We start from the raw sequence: 14,437 nt of genomic DNA, 5'->3' as shown, positions 1-14,437 counted from the left end.
AGATCCATAGGAGGAGTCCTGTTCTCATTTACTCATTTGTCCACAAAATACCGAGCGCCTGCTCTATGCCAGCTGGCCTAGATGCTGTGTTTTAAATATGGCTAAACCATATTTTATCCATTTATCAGAAGACGGATATTCGGGTTGCTCCCATCTTTGTCTATTGTGAATTGTGCTGCTATGGACATGAGTGTAGGTTTATTTAATTGAGTGCCATTTTGTTTCAGTGCTAGTTTTTAAAATGATGTAAATTTATTGCCCATATTTAGAACTTGGGGAGAACTAGTGAGGTGAAATGAATGAGGTAATCCCTGAGCTCGCATTAGTAAGTACTCCATTCATGCTCACTGGCCTTGGCCATTCCTTCCACAAATGTTTATCAGGTATCTACTCCATGTGAGACACATGTGCTAGAAACATCAGTGAACAACACAAAAACCCTCACCCTGATGGGGGTGACATTCCAGATGGGGAAACAGACAGACAATAGGAAACTTAGGAAATAATGAGATAGCATGATACAAGGCAGAAAGTTCTGGGGTGGGAGGAATAGAATAAAGTAGGACTGGGAAAAGGAGTTATCCACAGTCCTATGGGGAAATTGGGATTTGAGCAGTTCTGAAAAAATAGAAGCCAAGCAGACACGTAGGGGAAGAGCATTCCAGGTGGAAGGCACAGCACATGCAAAGGCCCTGGGGCAGGTCTGTTCCTGGCATGTTGGAGGAACAGTGTGGAGGCCTTTGTGGCTAAAGCACAATGGGCAAGGGGAAAAGAGGGAGTTGATGACAGGTAGGATAGAGGGTGGGTTGGGCAGGTGGTGCAGGGCCTTGTGGGCCACCAGAGAACTTCAACTTTTATCCAGGTGAGAACCCTGGAGAGCTGTGGGCAGAGGGACAGGGCCTAACTCAGATGCTCACAGGCACCTTATGTTGGCTGCTGACAGCTGCCTGGGGAAAGGCAAAGGCAGGACCTGACTCAGGCACTCACATGCTCATACACATCCTCTGGTCAATGCCATGGGGAAGACAACTGCGGGGGTGAGGGGAGCCAGGGACCAGGGCGGAGGGGGCTAAGCTGCTCTAGGTGGATGATGATGGGGGTGCACCTGGGTTTGGAAGGTACAGCTTCAGGGAGATTTCCAGATGGACTGGATGTGTGAAACAGAGTCAAGCTCAAGCATAACCCCAAGGATCCTGGCCTGCACACATGAAAAGGTAGAGCTGGCAGTGACTGAAGGGACAATGACAAAGAGCAGCCTGGTGATGGGCTAGAAACCTTGGGTCTGGGGTTAAAGGTGAGGTCCGGGCTAGCCATGGACCAGGGGATGTTATCTGCACACTAGGGAACATAAGCTAGGTCCACATGCCAGCGGAGCACCCAGGGGGCAGGAAGGGACATCTTCAAGCTGTTTCTGGGGCAGGCGGGAACATGTCCAGGAGAGACTGAGGAAGGGGCTGTGCACATGGACCCCACATTCTAGGAACTCTGCCGCAAAGCCACAGGGAAGCCTGCCAGGGGGGAGCAGGGGTCCAGGGAGCAGAATCCTACAGAAAGAGAACACGGGTGGAGCAGGAGCAAGGGGGTGCAAGGGAGACCATCCTCGAGTAAAGGTGAGAGCCTGTGCCCAGGATGGGAGTGACTTTGACAGCCACAAGGACTGGACCCTGATGAAAGTTGGGCAGGAGCAGGCAGCCTCTAGATTGCAGAGCCATGGGCTTCCTGGAAGAGGGAAGCAAGAAAGACCCTTAGAGGGTCTGCACTGGCCCAACAGCAACCCCATCAACTTTCACGGCTTTGGAGACCACTGGAATCTGGGATGCTGTTTTTCTTGAGCCAGCTTCTCAATGCTCCTTAATCTTCCCTCCTTGAGGGGCCCGTCCCCTCCACCAGCCCTACTCCCATTTGGGAGCATAGAGTAGCACAATATACAGGAGCCTGTTGTGGCACAAAAGTCGGGGGGCTCCCATGAATGGCCCCGTGGGGCTTGGGCTCCCCCAGCCCCATCCCAGTGCACCACGCCTTGGTAAGCTGGTAACGGGATGGTGGTCATCGCAGCTGTGGAAGGCGTGGATGACACTGGACAGCAGCATGTACTCCTGAGGGTCATTATTGTGTGTCCCAGCCACTGTGGACTTGCCAAAATCCCCACCACATCTCTGAATTCACTAGCCCTCTGCTTCAGTTTCTATAGGTTGGTGATCTTGGGACATTGGCAAGTGGGACAGAGCCCACCAGCCGGTGGGAGAAACCACACAAGCACTTAGTTGGGTTTAAAAAAGGGCTTGTTTAATTAAATACAAGGATGAAGTCGGGCAGGGCAGGGGAGAGGGGCGCCACCCAAGAAAGCACAAGTCCGCAGGGACGCTATTCTCCCTCCCCTGCCCCACATCTTGAAAGGCCACAGCTACCACTAGCCCCCTGAGGGAGGGGCGCGTGGATCTCTCCAGGCCCCTGGGGTCCACAGTCCTGTGGACAGGCACCTGCCAGGCCTGGGACAACCAAGGGGACATCCACACAAAGGTTACAGGGCCCATGCCCCTCTGCTCTCAGACTAAGGCATTTCACCACCCCTTGGAGAGGAAGTATTGAGGGTAGATGGACCAGCCTTGCAAGGATCTGTCCATAGGCCAGACGTGAAGACAGACTCAGCTCCCAAAGGACTCACCCACCCCCCTCCCACCCAGGACCCCAGGCACCCGTCCCTGGATCCTGCCAGGCTGGGTCCGGGTCCACAACAGTGCCATCCAAACCCCCCAGCCCCTAGTCCGGTCACAAGGCTCTGAAACAAATGCAGATGCCACAAACCTCCTGCAGCCAATAGTGGGAGGGCAGGGCTAGCTCTTTTAGGGTCTGGGGTCAGAGTGCCTGGGTACCTTCCCACTCCAGGGCAGGCAGGGGGTCCTCAATGCCTCTGTCCAAACTGAAATCCAGCCAACTGTACCAGAGGACATGGCATCCACCCCTCCTCACCTTAAATTCAGATCACAAGAACCCTCCCCTCGCACCCCATCCCCTAAGGATGGCAGACTACCCACATGGGCCCGGATCAAGATTGGCACCTGCAAAAATATTCCACCCAGTTAAAAAAACAAACAAAAACAATGAGCTATTCCCAAAGGGTCCTATTCCCAAGGAGTCTGGGACCAGTCCTCCTGCCTCCTGTCCTTGTGGTCAGGACTTCAGTCACTGGTCCAGGCCTCGCAGCCCAGAGGGACATGCAGCAGGGGCAGAATGGAGCCAGGGCCCCCACCTCCACCTGCAGGGGAGGAGAGAGGAGGGAATGATTGTCATGTGATGCTTTAGAAGGCCAAAGTCAGGGAGCCTGCCCCTGGAGGGGCAGGGAGTGGCTGTGGCACCATCTTCCCCGAAGAACTGTCTTTGTCACTCACACACTCACACACCCACCCAGGGGGACAGGACAGCCCCCTAGCCAGCAGAGACAAGAAAATAAATAAGCCAGCATTCACTCTATTCCCCTTATCTGCACCCCCCACCCCCGACCCAATTGAGGCAAACTGCTCTTTGGAAGAACCCTGTTCCTCTCCTGCCCTCCCCCATCTCAGAAGCAAAACCCAGACCCTATGGATACCCTCCCCCTCCCCCTGCCTCTTGGGGCTGGGGACCTGGGGGCCCCTCCCATGGGCAGGAGGGCTGAACCTGTGGACACCTGAGATCGAATACCCGAGTGGGGGACGGCCAGGCCGCACCCCATTTCCCTGAACAACTCCAATGGCTTTCCGTGGGGTGAGGGGCCCCAGGCGGGCCGGTGGGGACAGGTGGGCCCTCTGTCACGCCTGGTTCCTCTATGGCTCTTTGCACACTTCTTCCCAACCTGGAGAGAGGAGCCTGGGCCGAATCCAAATGCTAGGCAGGGGGTGCCTTTCCCACCCCACCCCACACACATCCCCCAAACCATAGAAGTGGCAATGGGGAAAGGGGAGCACCTGCCAGCCACCCACCTAGGGTCCCAGTTTAGCAGATGGGAAGAGTTATAGGTCATGGCTATTTACAGACATGGGTCCCAGCCACCCATCCCAGGGAGCCATCTCCAAGGTCCCGCTGACCCCAGTCCGGTCTCAGGACCCCTCCTTGCTTTCTTGAGGGGATCAGAGGCATCTTAGGGCCCTCAAGGGGACACTGGAAGGGGGCCTGGACAACAGGCATGTTGCTGGTGTTCTGGGTGGGGTAAGCTCCGGGTGGGCTGGACAGGCCCTACAGGCCAACAGGTGCTGGGCTGGGTGCTGGGCTGGGTGTGGGGCTGCCAGCCAGGCTGCAGGGCAGTGAGTCGCTGGGCGAGGTGCTGCGGGTGCCTGGACGCCGGAGCAGTTCCGGGCGGAAGCCCGGGTGGCGGCGTGCGTGCTTGGTGAGGTGGTCACTGCGGGTGAAGCGCTTGGAGCAGAGCGGGCAGGGGAAGCGCTTCTCCCCCGTGTGCGTCCGGTGGTGGCGGGCCAGCTCATCAGAGCGTGCGAACTTCTTGTCACAACCTGGCCAGTCGCAGGCAAAGGGGCGCTCACCTGGATGGAGGAAGCAGGGTACAGAGAGACAGGGGTCAGTGGGGTGGAGGTGGGGGGACAGGGAAAGGGGGCCTTCACATCAGATCCCAAAGCATCCCGGTCATTTGTCTCGCCCCCACCCCTAGTTCTAGAGGCTGAATTCTGAGCGTGAATTTAAAACGTGTAAATGCAAAAAATAAAAAAAGGACCCCTGCTCGTTTCACAAATCCCTAATGAATATTCTCGCCCTTGATTTCCTGGGAACTTGTAGTAATTACACATCTGTGAGCACTTTCCCTTGGTTAAAAGTAGAACCTACAGAGGATGGGTTCTACTGGCCCCACCCCCACCACGTGCCCCCCAAGGATGGCACCACAGTGATGAGGGTCTCCTTGTGTAGTCGTCACGCATGTGCAGGCCCAGATGCAAGCTGGATTTTTGGAGGGGCTTCTCCCCCCGCAAACTGGTCCCACTGCCCTACCCCCACACCACTCCTTCTCACTCCTCCTTTGGGGCATTCCTGGGCCTCTGAGGTGTTAGGATCCCAGTTGAAACCCCTCCTTTTGGAAATGGACACCCAGGGGACAAAGTGGAGGACACAATCTAGACAGTTTCCCACGCTCAACTCCTCCACTGACCCTCATGGCTCCTCCTCCGTGGGAAGGGCCGCCTGGGCCACCAGCATACCTGCATATTCAGGCAGTGCCCCCACAGGTGGGCCCCCAGCCCAGCACCAGCGGGAAGGGGCGGGGCGCAGAGGCTAGCGGTATTCACCCTGCAACTTCCTCTGCAGACCACACCCACCACCCTGGCTGGCCTCGCCCATCCTGCTCTGGCTAGCCGCCATCCCAGCCCGACCCCCCAACCCCATCTGGGGTTGCTGCACCGCAACCCTGATGAGCCCAACCCACAATGTCTCTCCAGCCGGGCAGGTGGCACCAAGGCCCCACCCTTAGACTCTGTCCAGCCCAGACCCCCACCACACCACTGGCCAAGGGGCCAGTCACCCGGAGCTTGTGCTCTGCAGGACTCAGCACCGAGTATCTGGGACCCTGGAATACCAGGTTGTTGTTCCACCAGATGCCCAGAGGTTTTGAAGTGTGTGTAGATAGAATGTGGACACGAGATGGTGCACCCACGTGGGTGTGTGACACCCCTCGTGACACTGGATGGAACCCCATGTAGAAACGAGACAGCTGGACTGGGTCAAGGGGGCCACAGGCTCCTCAGAGTGTCACCTCATGGGTTAAATACAATGAAAGACCCACTCTGGAACACTTCCACTGTTGGGGGGGCAGGTGGTAGGGGAGGCAGAAAGGGGTCTTCAGCCAGGGATCACGTAAGACCCCCAAAGCAGGAAACCACGTGTGGAATATAGACAGGTAACCAGAAGACAGCATTAGGTTATAGGACCACAAGACAGACCTGCAGTCATGGGGAGAGCAGGACCAGGATTCTCAGGGTAACCCAGGGTTGGGGTGGGGGGCACCAGCGGACTGCACAGGAACTCAGCCATCACCCTGGTCCAGGAAAGGACCTGGACTAAAGCCTCCCCTCCTAGCCACACATGGACACCTCCAGCAGGACAGAAGAGGGAGATGAGAGGCCAAAGAGACCCCCTCCCCCCGCCAGGTTTCTTGCTTGGTACCTGTCGGTCATACCAAGAAGTCCCTAGGAGGGTGTAAGCCCAGGCATCTGGGAAGGGGTACTGGTGCCACCTTCCCTGGGGAGTCACAGGCCATAGCTGTGCTGCTGGGGAGAGAGCAACTGTCCCCAAGACCACAGGCAGCCCCAAATCCCTGGGGCCTTCCCCTCATGCCCCACAACACCCCACACATCCCAGAAGGCAGGGTCAGCAGTAGCTGGGGGAGGGGCTGCAGTGGGGATGTCCTGTCCAGAATCAGGGGGCTCAAAAAAGTCCCAGAAGAGATTCCAACGTCACCTCGACCGTGACTATTTGGAGTAACTATGTGGGGAAGGGGACTCCAGTTACTAGGGCAGAGAGGCTGGCTTTGGACTGGATCCGGGGCCTGGGGCAGTGACACCCCTCCAAGGGACACGCAGTTGTGTCGCCATCTTGCAGGGTACAGGCAGGAGAGCAGAAGGGGGAGGGAGCATCCCGCTGCTTCTGCAGCCGGTAGTTGGCTCACTTCCCCATTTAGGGTGGTGGGGCTGGTCCCCACCTTTTCCCCTCCGTCCCCCAGTTCCACTTTGCAACAAGCAGGTTGCACGAGCTGTGACAGCGCCTGCCCTGGCAGGATGCACGCAGTCACTGGGAACACAGCTGCCGGACGTAGCTCATTGGCTAGCTCACTGGTGTGGGGACACCCGCAGCCCCAGCCAGCAGCCCCAGCCAGCCCGGCTCACGTGGTTCCGCTCCCACAGGGTCGGGGCGGCTTCCAGCCCCCACAACAATGGCCAAATACCTGCAAGATGCCAGGCCCTCCCACCCTCTCACAGTCCACTGGCAGGGAAAGGCAAAACATTCAGAAGCTCAAGGGCCAGTGAGGGTCCCAGGTGTGAGCTCCTGGCCGGAAGGGGTGCTGGAGAGCATTCGGTGGGTGGACTTGACCCTGACAGGGTAAACTAAGGAAAGCCAGGGCCAACATGGTGCCATGCAAGCTCAGTATCACCCCTCAGAGTGGTCTCTCCCTACTGGCGCCCCCACCCCCCACTGTCCCTTTTCCCAGCTTTGCTATCTTTGTGCTCAGCATCTCCTGGGTGTGATATTGCACCCCCCCCCCCCCCCCCCCGCCCCCAACCTGGCATACTGAATACATTTCTGAAAAGAGTCTACAGGCCAGAAAACTCAAGCTCCAGCTTCTGGCTAGGCTCGGCTCGGGCAGTGGCTAACACGTTTGCCCATCATCTCATTTGCCCAGCCCCTCAGGTAGGAGCTCTGACTACCCCCATTTATTTAAAAGGATGGCCATCTGCAGTCCCTCCTCCCCCCTGGAGGACCCAGGCTGTCTCTGCTCATTCCTTACCCAGAATGGCAGCTTTGGCATGGAGGGTGTCTCTTGGTGACTGAGGTGAGGGGGCACACTCCCACAGGCCCCCCAGGGCATGTGTTTCAGAGACCTAATGTTCTGGAAACATCACTGGACAAAGGCAGCCCACCTAGCCCCCCTCCCTCCCTGGGACGCAGGCTCCTCACCTCCATATCATTTGCCCATTGCTGGGCCATCTGGGCCACCTTTATCAGGGAGCTTGGGTGGTGGGTGTTTATCGTCCCTTGCAATGTTTGGGGGGCCTCCCCCACTCCCCCGGCTGGGGCACAGGCACCTGCAGCCAGTTTCAGCTGCTCTCTGAATCTCTGCCCACTGGAGGAAGGAGCTAGGTGGGGAGGAAGATCCTGGGTACCCAGGCCCCCTTAAGGCCTAGCAATGTCCCCTGCCCCATTTCCAGATAAGCCGCCAGTCTCCTGAGCCCCACCTAACCTTAAGGGAGCTCCTAGCTGTCTGGGGCGCTTGGCTGCTGCCCCTCCAGGCCTCAGTTTCCCCTCCTGCCTCTCCTCCTGGGGGCTCTTCAGCAAACTATAATCATCACCATCACCCTGTACTCTTTGGGCTGTTGGATCAAAAACCTTAGGGTTACCCACCCTACCCTCTTCCTGCCCCATGTCCTGAGGCTCCCCCTTCTCGCCCAATTCACATGTCAGCCCACCACTCTCCTCCTACATAGTGGCCTGCCTCTTTGGCTCCTAATCCCTTCTCCATAAATGGATTTCCCCCTGCAAAACCCAGTGGCTCCTGCCTCCCCGCTATTCTGCTCTTGGGATTAAATGAAGCCCTTAGGCTGTTATGATCCCTCACACCAGGGCCTCCTCAAAATCCACACCCTAGGGCCGCTGCCCCCCCCCCCCCCCCCCGCACACTGCAGGCATGGTGCTGCCCCTCTCCTGAGACACATCCCTCCCTGCCCCACCTAACCCCTCGGCTTCAGGTCTGTGCTGTGAGACCTCTTCTTCCAGGAAGCCCTTGCCCTCTATCAACCCCCCAAGGTTCTAGGGTCCCAGGGGACAGGGCCAGGATCCCCACATTGCCTTGCTCACAATAGGTGCTCAGCTACTATTTCTCAGACTGAAGTAGACAGGGTTTTAGAGTGAAACAGGGGGTCTCAACAAGAAGTGATCCTGCAATGCCCCATGGGACACTGGGAGATGCCTGAGGACATCTACGGTTGTCAAAAATGGAGAGAATTCCTGGCACCGAGTGGGTGGGGGCTTGGGGAAGTAAGCCCCCCATCAATGCACACATGGCTGACTGCGTGTCGGGCACTGGGGGCGCAGGCAGGGGAGCCATCCCGATATGAGGGAGGCTGGGAGAGCAAATAGAGAGCCAGCCTCTCCTTCCGCCCCCGCCCCATCTCCCTGCGTATCCACGGAAACGGCGTCAACATCTCCACAGCTTCCAAAGTCCCGGCCCGCCCCACGCAGAGGAGCTCCGCACTGGGCTAGGGACTGCAGGCTGGGCACAGAAGGCCACAGGACAGCCCTTCTGGCACCCTGTGTGGTGGGGTGGCCCCGGGAAAAGACCTCAAGGCCCCTCCTGGCCTCCTCACCCCGAGCCAAATGAAGCAGGGATAACGGGGACACCAAGCTCACTCCAGCGCCTCAGTCTGCTCATACAACAGGGCTAGATCACGATTGGCATTACCTATACAGAGAGAACAGGCCTCAAACAGGACAGGGTGGGGGCAGGACTCGCTCCCAAGGGCCCTTGGGGGTATAGACAGCTCAGCAAACAACTAGCTCTAATTATGCTCTGTCCCTAGGTTAGAACACCCAAGATGAGCATGGATTCTCCAACCCCAAAACGAGCTTCACAGCAATTGCTCCCTCCTCTGGGGGCCAAAATACCCAAAAGGTCTTCACACAGACTCCAGGCAGGGTTTGGTACTCCTAGGGATCATTAATCACACAAGTGTCCAAAACCCTTGGGAAATGGAACTGAGGACGCCTGTCAAATGGGTCCAGGAGCTGTGTCCCACTAGATCTTTTGCACTATTGTTATAAAGCTCTGAGACGGGCCATCCAGAGCCACAGTTCCCAAAGGGCACAGGACCCAGCACAGATGGCACCATGCCTCCCGAACCATCTGCACCCATCCCTGCAACACCCCAACTTGGCCTACCAGGCTTCAGTATCTCGTTAAAAATGGGGTGGTGTCCTGTCTGGTGCGGCTCAGTGGATTGAGCACCGGCCTGTGGACCTAAAGGTTGCCGGTTTGGTATGGGTCAGGACACATGCCTGGGTTGCAGGCCAGGTCCCCAGTCTGGGGTGTGCGAGAGGCAGCCAATCAGTTTCTCCTGCTTATCAATATTTCTCTCTCTTTCTCCCTCCCTTCCCTTCTCTCTAAAAATAAATACAATTTTTTAAAAAGTGGAGGGAAAATGGGAAGTCAATACTGACACACTGCCCCCTCCCCCAGCAAGTCCTTCCTCCCCCATGGACTTAGGGGGATGGCCACTACTGCCCAAGGGCTTACAGAGGCTCTGAAGGATCCCAGGACACCCTGAAGAAGTATCCCTTGGGAGCCATGGTGGAAGGTGACCTGGCAACCCCCTTCACTCCATCCTAAAGTCTGACAGAATCGGGAGGTGGGGGGTGGGACTCAAACCATGTCAGGGCACTGCAGGGAAACAGTTTTGGGGGAGGGTGTCCAAAAGGCTCTCAGAGATCGAATACCTCAGGTGGGAGGTGGGACAGGCAGAAGTGCACAACAATAAAAGAGAGGTGGGACAGGTCCATCTGTTCCTTCTGTCAAATCTCCCACTTCAGCCCTCCCCACCATACTGTTGAGATAGGCAAACTCACCCCAAATGAGCCACTCAACTCCCAGACCCCAAACCACTGCCCAGATAAGCACCTATCTTCATGAACCCCCAAATATCCCTCTCAACACAAGGGCCCCACTGTCTTGAAGATCAAATACTATCCAGTGACCAAACAGAAAGAGAGTGGCTCCTTGTGAGAAAATGTAGACCCTGTCCCAGTCCTGTCCTGGCTGTGCACAGGAAGGCAGAGCCTTCATCCCTTGAGGACAAAGGACAGGGACTGAACAAGAGGTAGTACAAGTTCAGAGTGGGTAGGGGGGCTGCCATCACCCGTGTGGCATCTGAGGCCTGGCCATTGACCTGGAGCTGCCCACTATGTGTTGCTGCCACACCACTGGGACTAACCTGCTTTCCCGCACCCAGTCCACAAGTTCCCATAATGGGAGCATGTCCACTGAGCCAAGACCCGCCATCCCCTGTCGCCAGCCCAAATTCGCAGCAAGGAGGGCGAGGAGGAGCGTGGGAACCTAAGGACAGGAGAGAGGGCCCACAGTGGGAGAGAGGAAGACGAGATGAAAGTGGAGTGAAAGAGTGACCAGCAGCCCCATTCCTCCAGCCTCCCCTACCTACCCCGCCCCACCCCTCCCCCGCTGGTCCGTGAGAAGTGACCGCTATTCCTCAGTCTTGTTCCCCTTCCGAGGTTCTGCAGCAAGTGCGAGCAACCAACACGCTAGAAACAGGGTGAGCACCTGATTCCCTCAAGGGGTCCCACTCTCGCTCCTTCTCAGACTCAAGCTCCAACCCTCACTCCCAGCCTCGCACTCCACTGTATTAACCGCCCCCAACCCTGGCCTTGTACCAGGTGCTGGGCCGCTCTCAGGGGAGAATCCACGCGGCCATCCCGGAGACAGCGCCGCGGCTTCTTCTCCCTCTCTACAGCTAAGAAACTGAGGCGAAGAGAAGGAATGAGAATCTCACAGCTGGGTGTTCCAGCCACGGTTCACACCACCCAGAGTCAAACGCAACAGGAAATAAAAGAAAAAGAAGCCATCAGGGAAAGGGGATGCATGGGAGACCTGATAGACTCCCCGTCTCAGCGGCGCCGCGCGCCCAGGGAGCCCCTACCATTGCCTCTGCGCCCGCCATCCGCGCACCGCCCGACCGCGTGGCCGCCACGCCCCCTGCACGCGCCCCACCCACCAAGGCCCCGCCCTCCCCCGGCAGGCGCGGCGACGGCCCGGGCGCGCCCCCCTCCCCGCCCCCGACGCGCCACGCAGTTTCGGGGTCCCGGCGGGGGCGGGGGCGGGAGAGGCCGCCCCCGGACGGGCCAGACTCACCTGTGTGCGTTCGCAGGTGCGATTTGAGGTGAGAGGACTTGTAGTACGCTTTGGCGCAGCCCGGGAAGGGACAGCGGTGGCTCTTGGAGGCGGCAGGCGCGGCACCGGGGGCGCGGCCGGAGGACGGGGACGAGGCAGCCGAGGAGGAGGAGGTGGAAGAGGCGCCCCCCGGGGCCGCTGCGGGCCCGCCACGGAGGTCGGCCAGGATGCTGGCAGCTAGCAGGTGGGGCGCGGCGGCGGCTCCTGGACCCGGGCCGGGGGTGGCCCGGGGAGGCGGCGGCTGCGGCCCCGGGGGCCCGGGCGGGGCGGCCTCGCGGCGTGGTGCGCGCACATCCAGGCCGGTGGCAGGGCCCGCGCCCTCGGGGCCCGGCCGCCCGCGGTGCACCACGGCGCCGGAGGAGATGGCCATGAGCACGTCGGCTGCGAAGTAATCCACGCACGCTACCGCCGCCGACATGCCGGAAAAGGGCGCGCAACGCGGACCAAGCGGAGGCGGCGGGAGCAGCGCCCGTCCGGCCGGCGGCGGCTGCTCGAGTGCGGGAGGAGGAGGAGGAGGCGAGCGCGCGCCGCCGCCGCCGCCGCCCGCGCTCGTCCCGCCCCGCCCCGCCTGACGCGCCCTGACGCACCGGAGCCCGCGGAGGCGGCCACGTCCCGCCCCGCCCGGAGGACGCCCCCTCGGGGCGCCGCGGCCACGCCCCTAGCCCGGAGCGCCCTCCACTGCCCCGAGAGCCCCGCGCTGCTGACGGAGGCGGGGCCTGGGCCCAAGGAGCCGCCTCCTGGACGCGCCTACTCCAGCCTCGAAGCGCGCCCGGTCTCCTGCCCTGAGCTCTCGTTACCCACGCACCGCGCCAGGCCTGGAGCCCGTTCCTCCTGGCGGGTCCCTGGCCGTGTCACACTGCCCCCAGTCCTCTCCTCACAGCGCCCCCTCGGCCGTAAAACCCTCCCCCCGGAGCGCGCCCCGCCCCTCCCAGCACGCCCCTCCCTCCCCCGACGGCCCCCGCCTCCTCCCGGCGCTCCCCTCCCTCCCACCTCGGCGCGCTCCCCGCCCCCTCACGGGCGCGCCCATCCCACGGCGCGGCGCGCGGCCGGCGGGAGCCCGCCCCTTCCCCGGACGCTTCCACCCGGGCACTGGCGCGCCCTCGTTTGCGGTGGAGGAGTGCTCCACACCCCACGTGGCTGGGTGGGGGGTACGGAGGCGGCCAGCCCCGCCCCCCAGCCACGTGCGCGACCCTTTCCCCTCTGCTCCTCCCGGGCCTTCCCTGCTTGACTGCGCGCATCTGCGTCCCCTTGCTCGCCTTCAGGGCAGTCCCCATCGCCGCTCCCGGAGGCCCCCGGGGCCTCCCCAGCTTAGGAACCGCTGGGCCGAACGAGCCTGCGTTCGTTCCTCTTTGCGCCGCATTCGGGAGTCACTTGTGCTCGTCTCACTCGGGCTAGAGACGGACGGTCTGTGTTCGGGGAGGGGCGAGAACAGCAGGATGGGGAACTGGAGCCCACGGAGTCTGAAAGGGCTGGGGTTGGGGCGTCTTGGAGAAACAGAGCATCCCGGCCCCGCCAGTACACGCGGGTCGAGAACATCGCTCCCCGACGTCGGGCAGGGATCCTTGTCCAGCCCAAGTTCTTTAATAGCTAGGGACGCTAATGGCCGGGGTCCGCTGGCCCAAAGTGGGAGGTCCGCGGAAGTGGACGGCCACGCCCCCGCCCCTCCTATGCTGGCGGTAGGGGCCGTGCGGTGACCTGAGCGGCCTCTAGGGGGCGTCAGTGGCCTCCATGGAGCCTACTTGGGTTCCAGTCACTAATGCGGGCCTTGACCCTGACCCCAGCCACACCCCGGAACTCTAATCTTCCTCTCTCCACCTCAATTCCCTCTGACCTGACCTGGTTGGGCCCCTCTGTCCCCTGGGGTATCGTCTCCCCACCTCTTCCCTACCTCCTTGCTGGTGCCAAGCCCCTCTGGCAGCCTCGAGGGAGGAGAGGGACAAGGAGAGTTGTTAACTTAAGACTTCAGATACAAATTGCAGCCCAGTGGGCTCCCTTTGACAGACAAACCCACTCTCCCCCACCTGAGGCTCTGAGGCCTACTCTGGACAGCCACAAACCAGTTGGGCACTCAATGAGCACCAGTGATCAGCCTTCCTGCCAACTTGGGCCCCCTCTTCTTTTGAAGATCTAGGAGGTGGATCGTCTGGCAGGCTCCCAACCCCATATATCAGCAGCCCTTAGAAGCCTCAGGTCCCCCATCCACAGTACTGCTCAGTCCCCATGACCCAGCTTCTCCAAGTACAGAAGAGGCAGGTAACACCTTTTGGGTTCTCCCCACCAGGCATGCAGGCAAAACAGCAGGATGAGAAAAAGGCTGGGACCTTTCTTTCCTGCCACTCATGTTTATTAGGCCAGAGTGAGCCCCCCAAGGGCTGAACTACAGAGGCTCAGTCTAGGGCAAGTCAGCTGGAAGTCTGACAATGGCATGGGTGAGCAGGCACAGGCCTGTCAAGGAAGTGGGGGTAGCCTCCCAGAGGCAGCTCCACCTGGGGCCTAAAGTGTGAGAACCCTCAGCTGATATGGCAGGGATACAGAGCAGTGGCTGAAGAGACACCCTCTTCTCACAGGTAGAAAGGGGTAAACCATGGCAAGTTAAAGATCAGGGCTGCCACCTTGGCTGTGCCGCGAAGGCTGGCTGGCTCTGGACAAGTCATTCTTTTGGGACCTCAGCTGTGAACCATTCCCAGATATAATCAGAATCTCAGGCCTGTGGCCTACATCTACAGGCTACACCAACTGTTGTGCAGGAGGGAGCCCCTATATAGAGGCCCCTGTTCCACCTGGGCAACC

The 14,437-nt window shown here is 59.7% G+C and overlaps 1 protein-coding gene across 1 annotated transcript; it reads right to left on the bottom strand.

The window, feature by feature from the left end:
- Window positions 1-2,285: 2,285 nt before the first annotated feature.
- KLF16 (KLF transcription factor 16) lies at window positions 2,286-12,140 on the bottom strand. Its single transcript, XM_054587213.1, has 2 exons — window positions 11,609-12,140; window positions 2,286-4,514 (listed from the first exon to the last, which is right to left on the bottom strand). Exons 1-2 carry the CDS (start codon window positions 12,063-12,065, stop codon window positions 4,213-4,215), a joined length of 759 nt encoding a protein of 252 aa, XP_054443188.1. The 5' UTR covers window positions 12,066-12,140; the 3' UTR covers window positions 2,286-4,212.
- Window positions 12,141-14,437: the final 2,297 nt, after the last annotated feature.

The sequence above is a fragment of the Pteronotus mesoamericanus genome, unplaced genomic scaffold (assembly GCF_021234165.1).
Source record: "Pteronotus mesoamericanus isolate MK-2021 breed Mesoamerican mustached bat unplaced genomic scaffold, CSHL_Meso_final contig_1210, whole genome shotgun sequence".
NCBI lineage: Eukaryota > Metazoa > Chordata > Mammalia > Chiroptera > Mormoopidae > Pteronotus > Pteronotus mesoamericanus.
This window is presented reverse-complemented; position numbering and strand designations above follow the sequence as displayed.

Bases quoted from the DNA above. Each gene is read 5' to 3' on its own strand.
- KLF16 (XM_054587213.1), bottom strand. From the start codon at position 12,065: ATGTCGGCGGCGGTAGCGTGCGTGGATTACTTCGCAGCCGACGTGCTC. The intron at 4,515-11,608 runs GTGAGTCTGGCC...TCCTCCATCCAG, and splicing joins GCACCTGCGAACGCACACAG to GTGAGCGCCCCTTTGCCTGC.